Consider the following 23,852-nt stretch of genomic DNA (forward strand, 5'->3'; position numbering starts at 1 on the left):
TTCCCAAAAGCTAAGACCATGTCTATCTTTACCTTCAAAGTCATATTTGAAATAGCATCTTTTACATGATTTAATAAAGGAATAAAGAAGCAAAGGCATGAATAGGGAAAGGGGGATACGCGAATCTAGTTTGAGAAAAGTCTTAATTGGTTCTAACTAAACTAAAAGGTATATCTTAAGATTACTTTCTTTCTCTATATCTCAATTTTGTGTGTTGTCTTCCTCAAATCATATATAATTTATAGTTATATGTATAAGCTTGTTTTTGGTATTTGATATTATCTCCAACATGTAAAGCTTCTAAAACTTCTAGAATATGTTCAATGAGAATAATCCTTTTGCTTCTGAATCTCGTCAAGGGAAAGTAGAGTCAAAATTATTGAGAATTTGATGTGTGCTGATCCAGAAGAAAGTCATCCAGGTGAGGGCATGACATTGGCAATGTTTCTAATATTTCTTTCCTAGAACAGGGTCTGCCAGGCCAGACTATCTGGAGACTTTATATGAAAAACCAACTTGTAATTGTTCTAACATTTAAAAACCTGTAGGAATCCACCATGAATCTTCTTAAAGTACAGATGAGGTAAATAAAGTTTGAGTTCTGTACTTCTAATAGGTATCCCAGGGATTCCCCTCGGCCATGGGCAACCATCTGGAAAGTGAGAGCCCAGAGAATAAAACCAATATTATGAACTCCCTCGACAAGAGCTGTATCTGAAGCACTAGGTTACCACAGATGTGACCATGATCCCTGGTTTTTGGATATATTTTATAAAAAGGAAGAATAAATGTAAGTTTGATCCCAGCTCCAAATGACCTGAAACAGCTCACGTGGACACTTGCTACCAGGTCACTCATCTTTTGGGAGTCTTCAGTGGTTTCTATGGAACTTTGATTTGAAGCCAGAAAAATTTTCCAGTATTTGATTTTAAAAGATCATCATCACCTTTTGTATCAATGAAAATATTCCAACTAGATAAACATGCTTCCAAAATACCAAGTAAAAATGCCACGTTGTGTATGCAACTTAAACTCGGGACCATGAGCTCAAAGCTTACATCCCAGCTTATAGGATGGAAGGCTGAGCATCTCCAGGACAGTTATGTCCTGCCTAAAGAGAAAGAAAACTGTCTACAAGGGTGCAATGAACTCATAGGTCAATTAGGGAAAACTGATATCTACAAAAAATTGACCCGTCTATCTCATAGACTTGATTTTGCTCTCAATTTTGTTAGGACTTCTTTCATGTCTCTCAGTAATGCTTTATAATGTTTACCCTGCAACTTTTAAGTATATTTGATATATTTTCTAAATTGTCCATGGGTGGGGGTGCTATTTCAAACAGTTTTTAACATTTTGATCCAATTCTCATTGATAAAACACTAAAGACACAATGCATCTTATACCCTGACCTTGTCTCCTATGTCCTTGCTAAGCTCTCACTGCTCCTATAAGCTTCCTTACAGTCTACAGGAACTTCCATCTACACAATCACATCATCTGTGAATAAAACCCACTAGGACTGTCTTTCCCCCATCGTTACTTTTGGTTTATGGCTTTGCTATCACACAGGCTACACCTCACCATCTAATGTTGAGCTGAGCAGACAGCACCTTCTTCACTTGTCCTATTTTCCTTTCATTTATTTTGCTCCTTTTCCCATGACTCCTCCTTCCTTCCTTCCTTTATTTTATTCATTGACTATTTCCACACTTGCCCTAAATAATTGTAAAATTCATATCACATTTTATAGTAGTTTTTCCATCTTAGGTTTATTGTCATTGGTGAAAATTCTTGGATATTGTACTGGCTGGTTTTGTGTGTCAACTTGACACAGGCTGGAGTTATCACAGAGAAGGGAGCTTCAGTTGGGGAAGTGCCTCCATGAGATCCAGCTGTGGGACATTTTCTCAATTAGTGATCAAGGGGGTAGGGCCCCTTGTGGGTGGTGCCATCCCTGGGCTGGAAGTCTTGGGTTGTATAAGAGAGCAGGCTGAGCAAGCCAGGAGAAGCAAGCCAGTAAGGAACATCTCTCCATGGCCCCTGCATCAGCTCCTGCTTCCTGACCTGCGTGAGTTCCAGTCCTGACTTCCTTTGGTGATAAACAGCAATGTGGAAGTAAGTTAAATAAACCCTTTCCTCCCCAACTTGCTTCTTGGTCATGATGTTGTGCAGGAATAGAAACCCTGACTAAGACAGGTCTTAAGCGTATTTCTATGCCTTGCAACATTGGATACTATTGCTGTTGCAACAATTTGCTGTTCCCTCTCCTGGTGGCACTGAAGACTGAACTCCCAAAAGTAGGTTGATAATTAAGATCCTCAAATAAAATCAGATAAATACCCAATGAGATGTAAAAATTTCAACATAGAAACCCAAGAAACATGGAAAGGCAGCACTACTCCACCATGGGATCATAATTCCTCAATTCAAACTGAAGATAATGAAATGTTACCATACAGGATGAAGATTTCAACTTACTGGTAAAAATGATCACCATCCTCAGAGGACACAAACAATCAGAGGAAATCAATGCAAGACATGGAGAGGAAAGCCTCTAGTAGCCCAGAAAGAGTCAACAGAATCAATGAGAAAATCAACCGCATGGATGAAAAGGTCATCAACATGGAAGACAAATTCAACAAAAACACTAAAAGAAACAGAATCTATTTATTGGGAAGATAGCAGACAAGTCCCCAAATGCACAGAATGAGAAAGGCAAACACAAGAATCTTTTATAACCAAAGTCACCATGAGCAGAAACAAATCACTCCACCCATACCATATTATAGTTAAAATGTCAGAAGTGTACAGCAAACAGGCAGTATTAAAATCCAAGAACATATCAACTTGTCTGCAAGAGAAAACCCATCAGAATAACATCAGATTTCTCATCAGAAAAAACAAACAAACAAAAAACAACAACCAAAAAACCAAGCTTAGACAATAGCTGTCTGGGTCAGCCTTGAACTAATCTAGGAAGAACTTAAACACGTGATTGCCCTTCCTCAGCTGCCCAAGCAGAGGAGAGTACAGGCTTACATCACCAAACCCTGGTGGCTGGAAAAGTGACATTCCACATACAGTGTGTTTGGACATACAGATTATAATGTGTGCTTGTTACTGAGGTGGGGCCGATGTGCTCCGTTTATGTGACAAACAACCACAGAAATGCAACACAACCCAAAGGGAAAGTATGATATTTTGTAGATGGCGTGTTTTTCGACCTTTCAGATGGAGCTCACTCTAGCATTTTTCCAGGGGAGAAGGACAGACTCATGGTAGTCACATCCTCAGAAGTAGATGGCTATGAAGTTCTCTAGCCTCTCAGAAGTAGATGGCTATGAAGTTCTCTAGCCCCTCAGAAGTAGATGGCTATGAAGTTCTCTAGTCCCTCAGAAGTAGATGGTTATGAAGTTCTCTAGCAGAGAAAAAAAAAGGAGGGGAGTGGGGGTGAGGGTAGAGATGGGGATAAGCTGAATCCTGACCTTGTGTATTTAGGACATGTAAGCTGATAAATGTCTACCTTATTTTTACTGCAGACTATAGTCCCAAAGTTTTGTTTAAAAAGCCATGTGCATTTGGATTTTAGAAAAATAAACATAAGGAAACTGCAATTCATACATATTTGTTAACACATCTGTTGAGCTTTTTGGGGACAGAGGAAATCTGTTTTACCAGAGGCCTCTAAGACACTCCAGAAAAACAGGAGTGATAATGTTATATTCAGTGTGGGTACCCCACTCGAGAAGAATCAGGAAGGAGGCCGCTGTAATAACACGAGGTTTATTTGGGAAAGACCAGTATACTGGGGTCGAGCTTGTGGCCTTGCATGCCAGAGGAGTTCGACCCAAAATTCAAGAAGTATAGGGTATTTAAAGAAGAAAACCACAAACCAGGGGGAGTGAGGGGGAATTCCAACCCAAGGTATTCAGTCAGTTAGGGAGGGGAACATATTCATTCTAGGAATGTAATCTTTATCTACCGGTCAGCAGGGTGGAGAGCCTCATGAACCAGTTGACCTTCATTCCTAGTTCGGCCCTCATTGTGGATCAGTCAGGAGGAGCAGGTCGCAGGAACCAGAGCCCTGAGGCTCTGAGTTAGCCAAGTTCCTGGAACCCAGAGCTCTGAACTGGCTGACCTGCATTCTCAGTTCTGCTCAGTCTGCTAGGGGTCATAAAAAACTTTTTTCTATCTCTGTAGTGGCTGTCAAATCTATGCCATGCAAGATCTATCTTTCATTCTAACATTATCTGCTTCAAAGGGGGGTTACTCAGTCAAAGGAGAATTAAATTTATTTGTCCACTGAGGCTCAGATTAGGTCTTCAGAATTAGTACTGTGCGTTAGCGCTCATGAAAGACCAAACAGGGAAGGGTTTTGCAGTTGTTCAGCATAATAGTGGTGATGTACAAAATTCCATGCTTGACCACTGCTCTTCTGGAATATAAGTTTTTCACACTTCTAGACATGTAGTTTTTAATCACAAAGAGAGAACTGGTCGACTTCAAAGGAAATGGAACAGAAAATTAAAACTGAAGGCAAAACTATTTGTAATTCTACTATACTTTAAAGAAAACAGCAGGAAGCATAGAATTGAGCCCACTGGCAAACTTGATCCAACCAAACAGCCTGATATTAGTCCTTTGAATAAAGCAAGCAGGTTTTCACATAGCTATTATCTAGGCTGAGTGGCCCATCTTCCTCATCCCACAATACATCTGCTGCTTCATGGAAGCACACCCGTGAAAATCACCAACAAAGACCAATTTGCAAATTGCTCCCTAGCTACCTCATCTAAAATTGCAAACAACCATCCCCTACACTAGGACGTACGTGTGTGTGTGTGTGTGTGTGTGTGTGTGTGTATGCATGCACATGTGCATGTGTGCATGTGTGAATGTGTGTGTGTCAGAGTAAGACAGAGCTGGGAATAGAGATTGCTTTTTATTTACTCTGCAAGTATTGATCTATCTGTTCAATATGCTTAGCTCAATAGACATTCTAAAGCACACCACTAATCCCTTTCCTAAATACTGGTTTTAAGTATATGAAAGAGCAGAACTCAGCAGTAAAGAGAATGTATTTCTTAAATGGGACCTAGAAGTAACCCATCGGGCAATATGAAGCGAACTATGCTTCTCTCACAGAGATTTCCAGCTCAACTTTGTGGCGTGCACAACTGTGCTGAGCCACACAGCCTGTGCTGGATAACCCTTCAACAGAGCCTAGAAGAAGGTCAGCAGTTTTCCAGGACTGTCCTTGGTGCCCAGCCAAGAAACAAATTTCATTATAAGCCAAATAGTTATGCTTCTGTATGCAAAGAAAGGGAAAGCCTACAGGGATATAAGTTTTCTTCCATGATGCCTTTAAAGGACCTGTATCTGAACATGCCCAAAGTAGAAATGGTAAACAGGAATTTGTTTGGTAAAATCTCCAACCCAAATAAGCCCTTGCAAAGAAAACACAACTCAATTAATATGATTACAAACTGTGTGCGTAGATTGGGCAGATCTACCACTACAGTGCTATATCTCCCAGCTATGAGATCCCTTAGAACTTGCAGTTCTCCAGGCCATGTGCTTCTGCTCCACTTTTCTTCCACCTCCTCTCCCTCTGTCGTCCTCCTTCCTCTTTCCTACCTCCTTTTCCTCAAAGTTTTCAGCTCCACCTGCCCTTCCACTGCCCAATCACTGGCTCTAGCTTTTATTTTACAAGTTAAAATGGGGGGAAGTGTCAGGGGAAGTCGCCTGAGTACCTGGTTCACTCCTCTTCCCAGGCAGCCCCTCTTGGGGAAGTGGAATTAGCATCAAAATACAAACAGTACCAGAGTAATCTACATTGTTTTTGTCACCTGTAGGAAACTGGAACATTTTGGTGGTGCCTTTTGACATACTGGGCTTTTTTGACCTATTCCTTTAGGTTTATTTTCTAAAAAAAATAAAATCATAAGTATTCCATGTATGTGTTAGAACAAATGAAAGAACTCAGTTTCATAATTACCAACAATATATTTCTGTTTATGTGACATTTTGAAAAAGGCAGAAAATACAGGAATAGCCAATGTGTAAGAGTTTCTTAGGTTTAAAGAAAGGAGGATGTGAATCCATGGGTGGTTTGAAGGTATTTTAGGACATTAACACTTGATTCTTGACTACATGGGGTGACTCTAAGAATCTATGCAGGTATATACACAGACCTTATACTGCCTCTGCAAACTGAATTTTACTGTGAAGGAAAACTTTAACTTGACTTAAATAGCATGTGCTTCTGTCTGTGCCAGTGTGTCAGTAGGAATCTGCTGCTATGGAGCATCCCATATCATTCTTCATCGTACCACTGTGGCATCATCATGTCAGCATCATTAGCATGTTATTGCAGACTTATTTCTGGCATCAGTACCGTTGTGTTATTTCTGGGTCCACTAGGCTCTCATATCTAAGAAACAGAGCTCAAATGCTGTAATTCCGGGTCAGGTAGAGCTTTCGGCGCCACACACCTAAAACATAGAGCTCAAACAGAAGTAATCTGCCATTCCCAGGAGGCTTTCCTGTCCCCATCTTCCTGGCTTCAGCTGCATTTCTCCAGGTTTGGGGGCCAGTGTTTTTAAATTTGTAATTGAAAAGATAATTAAATGTCAGACTTTTTTTTTTCATTTACCAAAAGGTATAACTCACCATATATTCTCCTCTTTTTCTCCCTTCACTTTTCTCTCTTCAAAAGGAATGGTTTCTCAGCATGTGGGAAGTTCAGTTCTCAACCTGACAAAGGAGGAGGAAGAATACAGGAGCAGGGAGGAGTTAAAAGAAGTCATTATTTCATTACTCTGTGACGTGAGAGGTGCTTTGTGTAGGAAACTGCAAGACACCCTAAGGTCAAGCTCTCAGCACAAGGACATTTATTTGCCCCAGAAGGACAAAGGGCCAAAAATAAGATACAAAAACAGGAGAAAAAGGATGAGGGGAAATAGGAAGGGGGGGGAGGGGCAAAGGACTGCCTCTGGAGAGAGAGGAGACACAGTTTATAAAGGTAAAGGGGGAACCCTGAGCTAGGGTCAGGTATTTAATTTTAATTGGTCATGTTAATTAGATGAGTCAAAGGGGGGCTTTTAATTGCTAAACTCAAGTATTGACATGCCTTGATAGCTGGGCCTTGAGAAGAGGATGTAGCCAAACAAAGGGATAGATCTTGATGATCAGCTCTAGGAATGTAATCTAAGAGTTTTTAGCAAGGCGGAGAGAATAGGGAGAAGAGCAAGGCCAGCCAGAGCCATGTTTGACATGCTCAGGCTGACTAGAGCCCCTGAGTCTGTCAATTATTATATATCGACGAAGTCATGGTGTCAACGGCACCATGTCAATGGTCTGTGGCAGGCTAGCGTAACTATCCCCCCACTGTTCTCTTTAGCTTTTTTCTTTCTTTCTTTTTTCTTTTTTTCTTCTTTTTTTGCCACTTGTTAATGACACCTAGGGTGCTGTTTTATTTTTGATGCACAGATGCCGTGCATTATCTTTAAATGCAGAGTCCCTAGAAGAGAGAAAAGACTTCCTACTTTACTTATGTGGATGCAGACGTCCATAGGTTTTCCATGTTCTACAAAGAAAAACAAAACAAAACAAAAACAAACAAAAAACATCCCGGGTCAAGCATTTCCATGTTTCTTCCTTACGTCTTGTGCTGTTAGTAAATCCTCATGACGAACGGTAGGGAGAGAGACTATTCTCTGGTTTCTTCGGCCGTCCCTGCCTCCTCCTCCCTCTGGTTTCTTCGGCTGTCCCTGCCTCCTCCTCCTGGCTGTCCTCAGCTCCCTGCTGTCTCGGCCCTGGCGGTTGTGACTCAATGTACCCTTTATCCAAGACTGAGCTCTCCTGAAGTCTTCTTACCCCTATTTTTGCTTTCCTGGTCCCTGATATGATAAAATCTCTGGGCCTGAGATTTTCTCTGGAGGCTTGAATTCCCAGCATGCACCTGTGGAAAGTGAACCTCATCCATCCTCCAGATTCTCAGTCGCACTTTAGGAAGGAATTATGTTCAATGATTGGGAGAGGGTAATCCTTCTGGAATGTCCTTTGCATATAAATGCATTAGTTACATTTTGGAAATGAAGTGAAGTGGAACTAATTTCTGGGCTAACATTACCAGTGTATTCATTACCATAGATTTCACCAAACTGTGCTACCAAAATATGGCCTCAAGTTAGATCCCTGCCTAAAGGATGTGACTGTTCTGGCTTCTCACACCTTTCCCACACCCTCAACTCTCAAATCTTCCCCAATAGGATTTATAAATCACTTCAATGTTTCAACCTGCTTTATTTTCTAGCATCAGTATCCCATGGTCAACCCTGATTTCACTTAATAACAACTTACTCTCAAGGTGTCAGCTACCCACAGTAACTCACACATTGAAAATAGTAAGTGGGAAGATGACTCATGAATGACAAATAATTTATTATAGTATAGTTACTCTATTGTGTTAGGTAGTTTTAGTCTCTTGCTGTGAATAACTTAAAGAATACAATTTGTCCATAGGGGATAGATAGATAGATAGATAGATAGATAGATAGATAGATAGATAGATAGATAGACAGATAGACAGATGTATATATCTACACATTTTCATACTCATATGGATAGCATATGGCAGCATCCCACCATTTTCCGGTTCCACTGAGGACTGTGGGCTATATCCCCTAGACAAGGATGCAGAGACACATATATTAGTCACTAGTCACTTGTACTAGTGACTAATGAGTGATTTAAGGATGAGAACGGTTGAATGAGATACTGGCACTAGAACCTGGGGAAATGCATCACGCTCAAGGGCAGGGGCACAAGGACCCTCCTTCGCATCTTCACATCTTGGCACCCCTCCCCGCATCTTCCCCAGGCGCCATTTTTACTAACAAAGCTGACCTCCAGAACAGCAGCAGAGGCCCCTTCTCTTCTAGATGGAAATGAAGCAGAGACCTTGCCACTGTCACATTTCCCAAACTTAAAAAATGGGAGGGTACCTGAACTCTCCTAAGCAGCTGCCTAGAGCAAGCCCAAGGAAACACTGAAAATAGCTCCCGGAACACACTTACTCAGCAGCTGCAGGCAAAAGCCCTCATCCTCTCTACACTCCTGTCTCCTCTACCTTCCTTTCAGAGATGACAGGCATCTAATCCAGTCAAGCCATCTTGCCGTGACTAGTTTGTTGAACAAATAGGACTTGAGATGTTATCCAAATACAGCTTTGCTTTTACTCCTCTGATCTATTATACTTAATTCTGTGTTGGGAATCTGTGCCAGGATAAAATTCTTACAGCCCCTTAGATTTGGGGCTTTCTCTTTTGAGTTACAGATTCCTGAAATACCTTCTGTAACACATGACTTCCTGCATCCATCCTTAGGGTACTTGGTCCCATGATAGTTAAATACATCCAACCTAGTGCTCAGTATCCTCCTAACCCACAGTTGCAGTGCCGTAGCTGTGGGTGGAGAGTGGAGAAGGAAGTCCGGCCTTTCAACCCTGTTGTCTCCTCTATACCTCCTCCACTCTTCACCCTGTTAGTGGGGAGAGACACAGGGACTGTGGCTGGCTATGCTTTTAGGTGCTGATATTGTTCAGTCTTCAAAATTCTATAGAAGAGGAGGAGGGAGAGGAGAAGGAGAGGGAGAGGAGAAAGAAAGATGGGAGAAGGAAGAGAAAAGAAAAGAAGAAAAAGAACAGGAAGAAGAGGAAGAGGAAGATCGAAGTGTTCTTTAGCTATGGGTTCCTGCAAGGCTCCCTCTTGATTTAGAATAGATAGATTTCTGATCCAAATGCTCCCCAAATATCCTTCCCAGATCTCCCATCTTTCAGCCATAACAGCCCACTGCATCCCATTGACAGCCTAGAATAGCTTCTATTCCATGGGGAACAGTTGTGAACCATGGACTGTAGGCAGTTCTCTGCCCACCCAGAGCCATTCTGAAGATTATCTCCTTTCATGTCTCTCAGGTGACACTTTGGCTCCTTCTCTGCTCATCTCTGGCTATCTCCGTGACCACAAGCATCAGTCTCTGGTGTCCCACTGTATCCTAACTAGTGGAATTAGAGACCCAGGCTACCTATGTGGTCCTCAGGAAGCTTCCACCAAGATGAGCTTGAACTGAGGGGGCAGACAATATTATCAAAGCTAGGTATCAGTTAAAGCAAGAATAAGCAGATGGTACAGTCCAGTGTACACTGATATTTGAACCAAAGAGCAGTAAAACAGCATGGTCTTCTGTCACTTCTGTCCCCCGAGGCAAGCCACAGAGGAAGACTGTGACCTTCACATGGTGATCATAAGTACTCATCTGAGAGATACCCTGCTACACACTGTCAGAAAGCAAAGGGGCTCTGAAGAGTCTGAGGCCAGAGAAGAATGTGAATAGGAGGGCTAAGTTCCTCCAGTTAGGACCATTAGGAAGCCTGTTGCTTTCTCCAAGCTTCATATTCCAAACATGCACTCTGTTCCTTTGGCTCTTCATTACTGAAGGGTTTGTTGAAACTGAATCCTTCCTCAATAGGCTAGACCCTTCTGCTGGCATGTACTGAAAAAGACTTACTTAAAATTGTGAATCTATCTGTTGTAAGCCGGAATTATCCCTCAGGAACCTAAGAGCAACTCCTAAGAAGAAAAACATCAAAGAATAAAGCCTCTGTGTCTGGAGCCCTGGGAGAAGAGAAGGCTAAGCTTCATACTTTCCAGCCAGCAAACACAGCTGCCTTCATCCTGTTTACAGCAACCACTTCTGACTTCTCTCACTCTGCTGTGCCCCATATCTCGCCCCCGTTAGGATGCCCACATTAAAACTTCTTGAATTTCTGTAATGTAAGATATTTCACAGACCATTTCCTAGTAGATACCTTAAGTCTAACCTAAGAATAACCTAGATCTGTGTGGAATTAAAAGCCTGAGACTGACAGAACTATAGATTGAGGATGGGAAGTTACATGAGCTAAAATTAAGAGTACAGGGAGCTGTCCTTGAATTCACATCATTAAGATAGCAAAACGCAACTCTACTCAATCAAGTCAAAACATCAGAAGCATTAACTAGCCTCAAAGACCTTGGACTAACCTTTCATTGGCCAATTAGAAGGGCTACTGAAGGTTGCTCTCAGTATCCCTGTCCATAGACCTTAAGCCTGGTTCTTTTTTCAAAAAACTGTTGACATAGCATCAAATTCTATGTGTTATGGGCAGCACATCCTTGCTCAGAACCACTGAGTCACATGAAAACTTTAAAGTGAATCTGTGTACCTTTCTCTTGTCACATTGCATCATACCTGCTCATCCCTGAACATAGCTATAGTGGGTATTTTGTTGACACTGTGACTGGATACCTGACAAAAAAAGTGACTTGAAGAAGAAGTTTTTATTTTGGCTTATAGCTGGAGGGGCAGTTCTCCGGCTGGCCAGGCTTGGTGGTGCAGGCCTCAACTTCTAACATTCTTTCCACACCTTATTCCCTGGTGGTTCCTGAGCCTTACATGGGTGGTATAAATGCTTTGTTTAGGGCTGAGCCCTCAGCCATCATTTATTCTTAGCACCTTGAGCTGGACTAAATGTATTTTGCATTATGCTAGGTTTAGATATGGCCACCATAGATTCACGTGTTTGACCAAGCCTATGGGGGCCAGGGAGTGGAATGTGATAGGAGTGGCACTATTAGAAGGTGTGCCCGTTGGAGTGGGTGTGGCCCTGTTGGAATGGGTGTGTCACTGTGGTGTGTGAGCTTTTAAGACCCTCATCCTAGCTCTCTGGAAGCCAGTATTCTGCTAGCAGCCTTCAGATGAAGTTGCAGAGATCTCAGTTCTATGCCTGCCTGAACACTGCAAGAGCAACTAGTATTCTGCCCCATCGAGCCATCTCTCCAGCCCTAGTCATGGCTTTTTAATTTAAAGTCCCAAGCATGGATTTCTGCTCATGGCACAGGTTCCTAATCCCATCAGAGGACACTTAGCGACTTCCAAAATGGCTGTGCTGCTCTGTGGGCTTAACCTTGGTTTTGTGTTTTCGTTTAGCTTGTAGGAACCATACTAGCCAGTATTTAAAAGAATAATGCTCCAAGCAAACCAGTGACCAATGCTTTGCATTCACGGGAGGGACCACTAGTCACATCCTCATGTCAGACGTCTTCTCCAGCTACAGATTTGGTTCAGTCTGTCTCAGGTATCTCCGTGGTTTAACATCCCATTGTTTATAAGTCTCTGGTCGAGTCTAGTATCAACAGGACAGAGACATTTCTATGAAATTACACAGAAAAGGCTGTCTGTGGAAGTCACAAGGAAAAGAACAGTTAGAGATGAAGAACTGGGAACAGGGATCCAGGCTGTCACAGGACCAGCATCCTTCTCAAATTGCTTCCTTTTAGACAGGTGCCAGATAGTTCCTGACTTCTTAAAATAATCTATTATGGTAAGAAACAAACCGTATAGAGTTTTCTTAGTGTAAGTATAATATTCTGAATGTACAAAGAACGGCTAACTTCTCTTTCAAAGTCTAAATTCTGTACACTCGGTGTTGAAGGTGACATACATGTCCCCTTCCTTCTGGTTCTTTCATCTGAACGCTCCAGTGGACATCTCAGAGAGCCTGCCCATGACGTAGCCCCTCCACAGACTCATTTCTTCATCTCCATATGCTGTTTAATTCCGAAGCTACCCTTCAGGTTTTATCATAGCCTATAGGGAGAGTTCTTTCTCATTTTTTATCTAAAATCTTTCTATCTGCCACTCAGAAAAAAATAATATTTTTTCTTATATTAAAATCCTCCTATATTTCTAACACATCTCTATTATTATCAGAAAATTAGACTTTTTTCATTTGGTACATAATATATAATTTAAGTGTTTTTATAAAGTTGAACAAGAAATTGCCCTACTGTTATAATTACACATTAATAATAATATATTCAGTAGGTCATACTGTCTTAGAATTTAGAGATTCAGTCTCTAAGTCTACTCTCCCAATTAGTTAGCCAAGAAAATTTATGAAATGATGACTTTATAAGAACAATTGATCTATCCAATCATTTTCAAGTGTAATAAATGTTTTGGTTTTCATCACATAAAATATGAAGGTAGTTTCATTTCCCATTTCTATCCAGGAACCAGATAATGTGTTCAGAGTCCCAGTGAGCTTGTGCTCCTGGAGGCTCAATTACTTCTTGACAGGGTAGAAATGAAGAATACAGTCTCTTATGCTGCCAGGGAAGCAATATGTAACATACATTCTCAACTGGGGCTTGCGACCTTATTTAGAGAATTATTGGGAAAGATATGGAGCTACTTAATTGTCATAATACCCAGAGTCTGCTGCTGCATTTAGTGTCTCTAGATCAGGAACAGAGGTTTCCTAAAGTGCACAAAATCATTCCTACAGTTTATACAACCATACTTCTAATGCACAGAAGCATCAGATCCAAAGTGCCCACTAGGCCCCGTGTTGAAATGCTTAGAAATATTTTGGATTAGTTTTGATATTTAATTGCAAGCACTAAAACCAGCTTTATCCGGTTTTCTTTTTTTAATCTTCATTTATTTCATGTATACGAGTGTTCTGCCTGCCCGTATGCATGTATATATGCCATGTGTGTGACTGGTACCCACAGAGGCCAGAGATGGAGTCTGATCCCCTGGTTCTCTCGAATAGAATTACAGATGGTTGTGAGCCATTGTATAGGCCCTGGGAAACCCTCTGCAAGACTAACAAGTGATCTTAACTTCCGAGCCACCTCTCCAGCCAAATCTCAGCCAGTTTAAAGCAGAACCAGAACTTAGTAACTACAGACCACCCAGAGGACTTAGGAGAGCAAGGAAGAGAGGAGTGTTCCATTGCATTGCCAGCAACTCTTGAGTGCCCCATACCACTACCCACTGTCAGTATAGCAAACCTAACCAAGCTACATATGTAGGTGGGGGTGGTGTGAATACAGGTTTATGTGGGTATGTGTGCATGCACATAAAGAGGCATATGTATGTGTATGCATATGCATGAGGAGGTCTGTTGATGTCAGATGTCTCCTTCAATAGCTCTTCATATTGTATTGAGAAAATCCACAGAGGACCTGGGACTCACTGGTTGCCCAGACTGGCTTATCAGTGAGTCTTACCCCAATACTGGGGTCACAGGTGAATGCACCTAGAGACCTAATCTCAAGTCTTCATGCTTAAATGACAGGAACTTTATCAGCTGAGCCATACTCCCAGCCCCACTGCTGCTTCTCTGAACTGCTATCCTCATCAAAATGGCCTGGCTGAATTCAGGGACTCCCTCCCTTTTTCTTGGTGGAGCCCAGATCCTGAATCTGAATCTCAATGCACCAATGAGATGCTCAGGACTCTTCCTGGAGTGTCTCCTCTGGGGAGGTGGAGCTTAAAACGCAGGAGTTTAATAAACAGAGGTAAAGTGTTCTAAAGATACCAAGCTGTCACTAGCTGTGACAAATGCCCAAGTCATCAAAAGACCTCAATGCAAGCCTTTCCCTGAAAATACTCCCCAAACACAGACTTGGCGAGAACAGCTTCCAAATTTGTCCTGGAGGATCTCAAGGATATACTTAGTCTCTCCCCACAGCTGCATATTCATGCATTTTCTCCACTCAATTACCATATCATACATTTGCATTTGCTACATATGTGCCTTTTCTGTTGCTCTCAGCACCATCATTTCTGCTGAGTTGTAAAACTGTCTCTCTGTCCTCTCACCTCCTACCACTTTTTATAATCTCACATATGTAGATATAAAAATATTTTCTGAAGTTATAGGTAAGATGAAATACAGGCTAGGGGGAAAATCAGTGGAGAATTTATAGATTCCTTTAGTACAAAGACACCCCAGAGATACTGTATTCAGGTGGGTTGGGATAGTAAATGTAGGGAGATATTTGCAATACAATAACAACTTACAATATAGTTATTAAAGATCAAGAGGTGTGGAACCATAGAATTACTTAAGTTGGGAGGGGCACACGCAAGACTCTGCCACTTTTGTAACAATAAGGTATGGGGGTACTTCCATACGATAGCAGCATTTACAAAGTAATTTGGATCATTAGAGGGAAGCCAGTGTAGGTTTCCAGGGAACACTTTCTCTGTTGTACTGTTCAGTCTCTAGTTTATTTACCCTTAGCTTTACTGCTACAAGAGAATTTCATGATGTTCCAATGTGTAACTAATAATGGGACTTATAGACGACCAGACAGTGCAGTTTCCATTTTAATATCATCACCTGAATTCATCAGTTGCATTTAAAGAAATATAAATTGATGGTTTAGAGCATAGTGTACTGTAGAAGTTAATGTTGCCTATCTTCAGAATTTCTCAAATGGCCTTCTAAATGAGCCTCGGTATCCCCAATTACAGTGATCCAGGGAAGAGTGGCTGTGGATTGTATCATAATTTTAAACTCACTGACTCCAAGGCAATTGCTCTAATATTCATTTTAACATGTGAATGGAATCATATAGGAGTTTATCTCATTGGTGCGTATGCAACTATCAAATGCACATAGGGATTTGTTGTGGATTGCCCTGGTGCTGTTTATATTTTGATGCTAATCCTGCTTCTTCAAGAGGGGTTGCCCATTGAAGAGTGGATAACAAACTCAGGTGATTTCATGTGAACCTCCCCATTTTAACTGGTCAAATAAAGAAAATCCATGTCATCGGGCAGTGGAAAAGAAAGGTGGGGTTGGAGGTTTTAGAGAGAGAAAGAGAGGAAGGAGGAAAGAGAGGAGATGAGGAGATGAAGGAGAGAGGAAGATGGTGGAAAAGGAGGTGAAAGGAAAATGGAGCACAACCACGTGGCCTGGAGGAGCCGCAAGTAGCAATGGATGTCATAGCTGGGGGAAAAGAGTAGGGTAGTGGTGCATCTGCCCAGTCTAGGCATGCAGCTTATAAATACTGTAACTGAGTTATGTATTCTTTGCACAGGTTTATTGGGGTTGGAGATTGACCAAAACAGAGACTAGGAAATGTTTTTTGAATATATTCTGGCATTTTGTTTTAATATTTTTTGGGGTATGGAAAATCTAGAATTCATGAGTGCATCTATAAGATTTCTGAAGATAAAACTATTACAGGTGATGTTTGAAAATGCTGAGAATAGATTCTAAACATTTGTCCTTGTACCCACACAAAACTGTAGTCCTCATGCCTCATCAAGGGAATTTCTCTTTGCAGCAGACAGAGGCCATTGCAGGAAGCCACAACCACGATACACCTACAACATGTAAGGCTCAGCGATCATTGAAGGAGAAATATAAAGATTATAAGCTATGAAATTGTGTCTCCTGAGAATGTCAGAAGCTATACTCATGAAGCCTCATCAACATGGCCACCAAAACATAACGTAAATGAGGATGACACCAGCAGACATGCTTACACGGAAGAGGGAAGCTCAGGAAGACTTGGCCTTAGACAAAGAACTACAGGCAACTAAGGAAAGCTGAGAGCAGGAGAAACAGTCTTCCCCAGAGAAGAGCACAGCAATTCGTTATCCAATACCAAGAGGTCAGCCCTGAGCGCACATACCTACAAGTAACGTTAGACGGACTGAACAGGTTACATTATGTATTTAGTAATATACGTATATTCCTAATGATATATAACATATAGGTAATTGCAAATTTAGAAATATGTGTGTATATATATATATATACATATATATACATATATATATGCATATATACATGCATATATATGGTAGCAATTTTAAAAAAGAGGCCATGAATTTGAAAGAGAGAAAGGGAAGTGGAAATGTGGGAAGATTTGAAGGGAAGAAAGGGAATGAAATGATGTAATTATAATCTCAAAAGCCAAACAAACAAACCTTAAAAAAAGAAAGCAAAGCAAATGCTAAGAATGATGGCTGAGGACAGGGTACCCATTCACCAGTTTACACTTCAGGACGCTCTGTCTGGAACGATGGCTGAGGACAGGGTACCCATTCACCAGTTTACACTTCAGAACGCTCTGTCTGGAACGATGGCTGAGGACAGGGTACCCATTCGCCAGTTTACACTTCAGGACGCTCTGTCTGGAACGATGGCTGAGGACAGGGTACCCATTCGCCAGTTTACACTTCAGGACGCTCTGTCTGGAACGGTGGCTGAGGACAGGGTACCCATTCACCAGTTTACACTTAAGGACGCTCTGTCTGGATTAGATGCACAGAAGAGCAAACGTCTCAATGGTTGTGTGCTTGATGTGACATGAAGTCACTCTATCGTTACCTCCTTAGTGGAACATAAGATTTATGGGAATTGACACATTTGGGCTTTTTCAGAAAAGCATTTGATTCTAACTATATTCTAAATATGAAACTAATACAGGTCAAGCATTTCTAGGCCAAGAGTAGAGAACATAAAGGTTTGAAAATTCCAAACATATAGAATGCTGGCAGGACATCACAAGTAGAACATTCCTCACCTGGTTTCATGGGATGAGTTGAAATAAAAATTATATAAAATGACCTTGAGATTTGTGTGTAAGATATACATGTATTAATATAGATGAAGTTCCTATTCAGATATGAGGCCAATACCTAAGAAATCACAAATAATCCAAGATCTAAAAAAATCTAGTATCAGATATACTTCTGATCCCAAAAATGTCATATAAAGTACAGCTACGTGTGTATCCAAAGGACAAAGGTTCCCCGTGTGGTGTGTGCTGAGGAGTGGCACAATCTGAGATTTTACAAGTGAGACCAAACTGAAAGCTGACACGATAGTGCCCACTGTTCAAAGGATTACTCCCTATGTCCTTTACTCTTGGAGGATCTAGTTTTCTACTGACTGACTCTTAAAATGTTGGAATGTGATTCTAAATGAGAACATTTCCCGTATGGGTTCCCCTCATGAGGCTGACAACTCACAAGTGAAACCAAAGGGGACATCCTCCAGATACCTAAGCATCTATCATCAGGGGGAATGATGTGACCCAGTCCAGCAGACTGGCAGCTTTGGGGTAAATACCAAAGAAAATTGTCCTAGGCTCCTTGAAAGCACCGGTCCAGACTGGGAAGTGAGGCTCAGAACGTAACTGGTTAAAGGATTCCCATCAGTTTTAAGTCCAAGTCTAGAGGCAACATTTGCCTCATAGTCCAGTGTTCTGTGAGCAGAGTCATATGGGGAGTCTATTGAGAAGGATTAGAATCATTAAATATCTAGACACTATTCCTCTATAATGTCAGCTGACCACTCTCATGTTTGTAGAAATTTAGAACCAGGTGTCTGTGTGTGTTTGTGGTGGTGGTGGTGGTTGTGGGGTGGGGCTCAAGGACTTTCTCTTTATTACTCATCTTTAATTTTTGAAATATTGAATTTGGAAAAGGGAGGAAATGCCCCCATGGTGGGAAATGTCACCTTTTAAGTAGAATAGATTTGAATTTAAATTCAGTACTCTTTTGTTTTACATCCTTGGCCATTTCAGCATGAAGGTCCCCCAGTGTACAAGCCTAGAAAGCACTAAGTGCTCCCTACTAGAACCACTTAAGGAAGAGATCTATGTGCCCCAATCACCTGGCACGGTAGCCCAGGTCTCCACAGGTATTTAACAACAGAAACTGACAGGCAACTGAAGTTAACAGAGAGACATAGAATCGCGGTTCTACATCTTTCAAGCTCCTTAGATTGTGGATAAGTACTTGAGGCTTAGTGTTGAGAAATATCAATCTGAAATTGTTCTCATGGATTAGGGGATAGTCAAAGTAACAATGGAGCCCTGGGGCCACTGGGCTGTGGCTCAGGTCCAAATTCCTAATAGCAGTGTGACTTTGACTAGGGCAATCACCCAGCCCCTGGAGTGGGTTTCCTCCTTTGAAAAACAAGGACAGGCCTAGGCATCTTTGCTTCCTTGACAGTTGCCCAAGAAAAGCTGTAATGACCCCCACTGCTAAGAGGGGGTTCGTAGACAGCCCTTCTCATATGGTGCTCATGGATAGCCACTCCAGGCGGGGGTTTCATGGACAGCCCCTCTCACACGGGGCTCATGGATAGCCCCTGGGGGGGGGCGGTTCATAGACAGCCCCTCTCACACGGGGCTCATGGATAGCCCCTTGGGGGGGGTTCATAGACAGCCCCTCTCACACGGGGCTCATGGATAGCCACGGGGGGGGGTTCATAGACAGCCCCTCTTACATGGGACTCATGGATAGCCACTGGGGGGCGTTCATAGACAGCCCCTCTCACACGGGACTCATGGATAGCCACTGGGGGGGTCATAGACAGCCCCTCTCACATGGGGCTCATAGATAGCCACTGGGGGGGCGGTTCATAGACAGCCCCTCTCACACGGGACACATGGATAGCCACTGGGGGGGGTTCATAGACAGCCCCTCTCACACGGGACTCATGGATAGCCACTGGGGGGGTCATAGACAGCCTCTCTCACATGGGACTCATGGATAGCCACGGGGGGGGGGTCATAGACAGCCCCTCTCACACGGGACTCATGGATAGCCACTCCAGGCGGGGGTTTTATAGACAGCCCCTCTCACATGGGACACATGGATAGCCACTGGGGGAGTCATAGACAGCCCCTCTCACATGGGACTCATGGATAGCCACGGGGGGGGGGGACGGTTCATAGACAGCCCCTCTCACACGGGACACATGGATAGCCACTGGGGGGGTCATAGACAGCCCCTCTCACACGAGACTCATGGATAGCCACTGGGGGGGCGGTTCATAGACAGCCCCTCTCACACAGGACTCATGGAAGCCACTGGGGGTGGTTCATAGCCAGCCCCTCTCACACGGGGTTCATAGCACATGGCCAGCTTATTAGGAGTTCCTGGCTCACAGCCAGTAGCTAGCAGATGGACATACACAGATGTATTTGCTCTCTTCATATTTGCTACCCTGCACACAGGGTTAGTCATTTTGTAGACACCACTTGGGTTATCTTTGAATTTTCTGTTCTGCTGTTACTTGTGTCTGAAGTTGAGTGCTTTGAAATCATGTGGCAGTCTAAAGTGACGCACCACTGTGCTTCCTTTAGCTCAAAGGCAGGAGACATTACGACTACAGAGACCCTGCTCATGGCTCTGGAACACCACCCAGAACCCAATAGTTTCCAGAAGAAAGAAAAGAAGAAAAGCAACAGGGGAAAGAGTACTTTTATTCCAGAGCATGAAAATGTAGGAACGTATAAAGGAATACATCATGACTTAATGTAGTATCATTTACCCAGTGAAAAAAATAGCCAAAATACACAAAAAATAGCAAACTGGACAGTGTGTGAGATGATTACACACTTAATCTCTCATCATCTTCCCCATCATCTATTAGTAGCAGCAATTTTAAAGTAACCATCCAAAGAGCTGTTACAAATAAACATCATATGGGGGTAAACACCTCAAGAATGCTCGTTTATAAATGAACCAGTGCAAACTACTCAAATTGTGAAGAACACAGCCTTGGGCTTATCTTCATAAGAGTAGGAAATAAGAACCCTGAACATTCTTCACTAAGAAATAAAAAAAATGCAACTGTACTTTCATCAGTGAAAAGTAATAATATGGATATTATAAAACATTCTTAACCCATGACAACAAAGTAATAATATGGATATTATAAAACATTCTTAACCCATGACAATGATTATCTTACTAATGTTCATTCAAGTACTGATATCAATAAGCATTCAAACTCTCAGTAAAAGGACTGTGAGACTGGACAAGCCCAGGCGACACTTCCTCTGAAGTAACAAGGGACACATCAATAGGAGGACCCTTAGAATACTGTTGTTGGTTTTATTTTGTTGGTTTTGTCTATAAAGGATTTTTCATAGTGTGTGTGCATATATAGAGAGTATATATGCGCAATATTATCTGCAAGGACCCCATGGAAGATCTTACAACAGCTAATTAAGAAGTTCTTTCTATAAAATGAGTCAAAGATACCAAGATGAACATTCTAAAACTCAACTTTATGGTGATGATAATGACGACGATAACGATGATGATGATGATGACGATGATGGTGATGATGGTGATGATGACCATGATAAGGCAAAATTATGTTTTCTTTGGCAAGAAGTTGTTAATTCCTTACCAAATGTTGGTTTGTGGGCTTTGTAGAAACAGTAAGAATACTTTGGTTACTCACCAAAGAGCTACTTAATGGGCTGAGAGTTCATAAACATTTTACCATGCATAACAACAGTGGAGAGCTATGGCAAAATCATGTTGAAATCAGCATCGTTTGTTGGATTACCATTATTAAAAACTCTTCCTTCAAAAAGCTCCTTTCTAATCTTGGCCTGAATCTCAGGTGTTAACAAAAGTTCTTTGATCTGTTTCACTTTGGATTTCAGCTCCATCCTTTCTCGGTGCAAAGCTTCACTGATTAAGTCTTGGGTTCCAAGTGGTTTCTTGCCTAAGGGGGGAAATTATATAATACATTTAAACTACAAATATCAATGAAGCACATTAAATATGGCACACTGACTTATCAAAATAAGGCTTAAAACCCTTTAAAACATTACCCACATTTCATAGAAAAGATTGCATTTTGCCAAAAATATGTAATTTACACAAAACTTAATTTACTGTAAATAAAGATCACCGTGTGGTAACAAACAACACATGGGGGACAAACAGGAAACATGTGGACTCACTATACTCATGGTCATTTCAACAGTGACAAACCGAACTTAGCACTTGATAGCTGTGTGCAAGTTTTGGCCTCAGATAAAGTAGTCAAAGGATCGAAGCAATGTAAACGGCAGTATTTGGATGGTGGCAAGTCCTCTCCCTCTGCCTTCTGAGTCAGGCAGGAGGTCCCGAAGCGCCCGCTCTCCCTTGTGCGTGGTTGATGGCACATGGGCTTAGTGTTGTTCTTCTGTAAAATAATTTCTTCTGCTGGTCCCAGCACCCCATTCTTTTCTGTTGTGTCGCAGCAAAACCGAACACATCAATCGCATCAATCATAGAAGTATTAGGTGATCTCCAGGGCTTGAACAAGACACTTCACTAGCACACTGCGAGTTAGTCTGCGGCTCAGCAGAGGGTCAGTGGACCCGATTCAGCTCTCACTTCCGGTTGTTATCACTGCGGTCACCATTCTGATCTCCCTCCTCAGCTTTGGTGGAGTTCCCCTCCCCTGGCTGCTTTTTGTTCTGTGTCTCTTCTAGGTACTGCTGGACAGCCTTGAGCACAGCGTTCTCCACCAGCCTCTTACTGAGCCTGACCAGTTCAGCATCCTCAGGCTCCCTTCGGTCCTTCTCACCTACATTCCACAAGAAAAGAGAGGTCACTGAGCTCGTATTGTCATAGCAACTAGGCCACCAGGGCCCAGCTAGTTCAGCTAGTTAAAAGAGCAAGTGTCCTTCACTCTGGCCAATGGGATCTATAATTCCAACAAGAGTGGGTTGCTTTTTCCTATGACTTTGTCCAAGCAGTAGCCTGTCTGTCCCTGCAGACTCTAGGCTGAAAGCAGCCGGACACACCCTTGTGGGCAGCGCTGCAGCCTTCATTTCATCTACATGGCTCTTTGCTCCTCTCTCACCCAAGACTAATAACAGCTGAGGAGCTGCTTTGACCCACACCTAGGGTCTCGAAGCACATGAATTCACCAAGGAGATCTGGATCTGCTGCTCCCTCTCCAGTGCTAACTATCAGGAAATCGAGATTGCCCCAATTATCTTAGAGGCTAGGATCACTCATGTTAAAACCCTTGGCACAGAGATCTATTGTCGATAAACTCCCAGCACCCACACCAAGAAAGACGTAGTAATCACGGCCAATAGCAACTGGTTTAAAATAGGACCTCAGGGTTAGCATCCTGCTTTTTAAAATCTCATTGCTATCACTAATTTTAGAGACAGGAAATTCTCCTAGGAAGGTTTGAGATCCTGATGGGAACTTCCCAAAAGTCACTGCAAAGGGTCATTTTTCTGTCTCGCTGTGTCATTTTCTGTGTCATTTTTCTGACTCGCAGGTGTCAGCCTCTGAAGGATTCACTTTCTGACTGCATAAGAGCCACTCCTCCTGAGTACTTATGCTATACACATCAGCCATCCATACTCCAAATCTTGCACTATGTCCAGTCAGCACCCTCAGTCCCTCCATTGAGCTGCAGCCTGGAAGGCAGATGGGTGGAGGTGAAGGAGAGTAACTGCCCACCCACTGTAAGAAGAGCTCATGGTGGGATGAGCCAAGGGTTCTAATGTCCGAGTAAGTGCTACACCTGCGTGCTCAGGACTGGGGCAGGGTACCATGGGTGTGAGCAGAACACAGATGTTATTTTTTATCCTCATACATAACAGGGCTAGGAGAGCAAAAGGATCATACCTGGCCCCTGACTACCTTCAGAGCTCTCTTATTTGTCTGCAGCAGCACACATGCAGGGTAGCCGCCACCACCCCCTTCCCAGGGACAAGCATCACAAGTGAAAGGGAGGATAGGTTAAGACCAACCTACAGAGATGCCTTAGCAACCACTTCCCCCTCAAATGTGGCCATTGGCAAGCACCACTATCAGAAGTTTAAGCACATGTGCACAGAAAACATGTTCAGAATTGAGTAAGGTTTGACTCGGAGATAATTCCAGAGACCCTTAAACAGATACTGCGAAAAGCAAGAAAAAAAAGTGTTACTAATATAACTCTAGGTAAAAGTTCAGATTTTTCCTAGTAAGAATGCATGGAAATGTTACCTAATATTTAAATTATTTGCTCTCAATCTTATATCACAATATTTACCCCATACAGATGATATTTCTATATGCATTACAAGCAACTATTTGTACAGTGGCTCTTCAAATTGAAAACAGAAAATGAGATGCAAATGAAGGGATGATAGGATTTTTTTTTTTTTTTTTTTTTTTTTTTT

General features: G+C 42.2%; 1 protein-coding gene across 9 annotated transcripts in view; it reads right to left on the minus strand.

Moving 5' to 3' along the window:
- Nucleotides 1-20,123: 20,123 nt before the first annotated feature.
- The window catches only part of Akap7 (A-kinase anchoring protein 7), a 140,984-nt gene continuing 137,255 nt past the window's right edge, over nt 20,124-23,852 (minus strand). For 5 of the 9 annotated variants that reach the window (XM_031380616.1, XM_031380612.1, XM_031380614.1 and 2 more), the window contains one exon: nt 20,124-21,397. In XM_031380616.1, coding sequence (XP_031236476.1) covers nt 21,192-21,397 — 206 coding nt within the window. In that variant the 3' untranslated portion in view covers nt 20,124-21,191. Of the gene's footprint in view, nt 22,250-23,852 lie in introns of all 9 variants that reach the window. The other 4 variants (XM_031380613.1, XM_031380615.1, XM_031380620.1 and 1 more) reach the window with 1 other exon arrangement.

Source organism: Mastomys coucha, unplaced genomic scaffold (genome assembly GCF_008632895.1).
Source record: "Mastomys coucha isolate ucsf_1 unplaced genomic scaffold, UCSF_Mcou_1 pScaffold2, whole genome shotgun sequence".
NCBI lineage: Eukaryota > Metazoa > Chordata > Mammalia > Rodentia > Muridae > Mastomys > Mastomys coucha.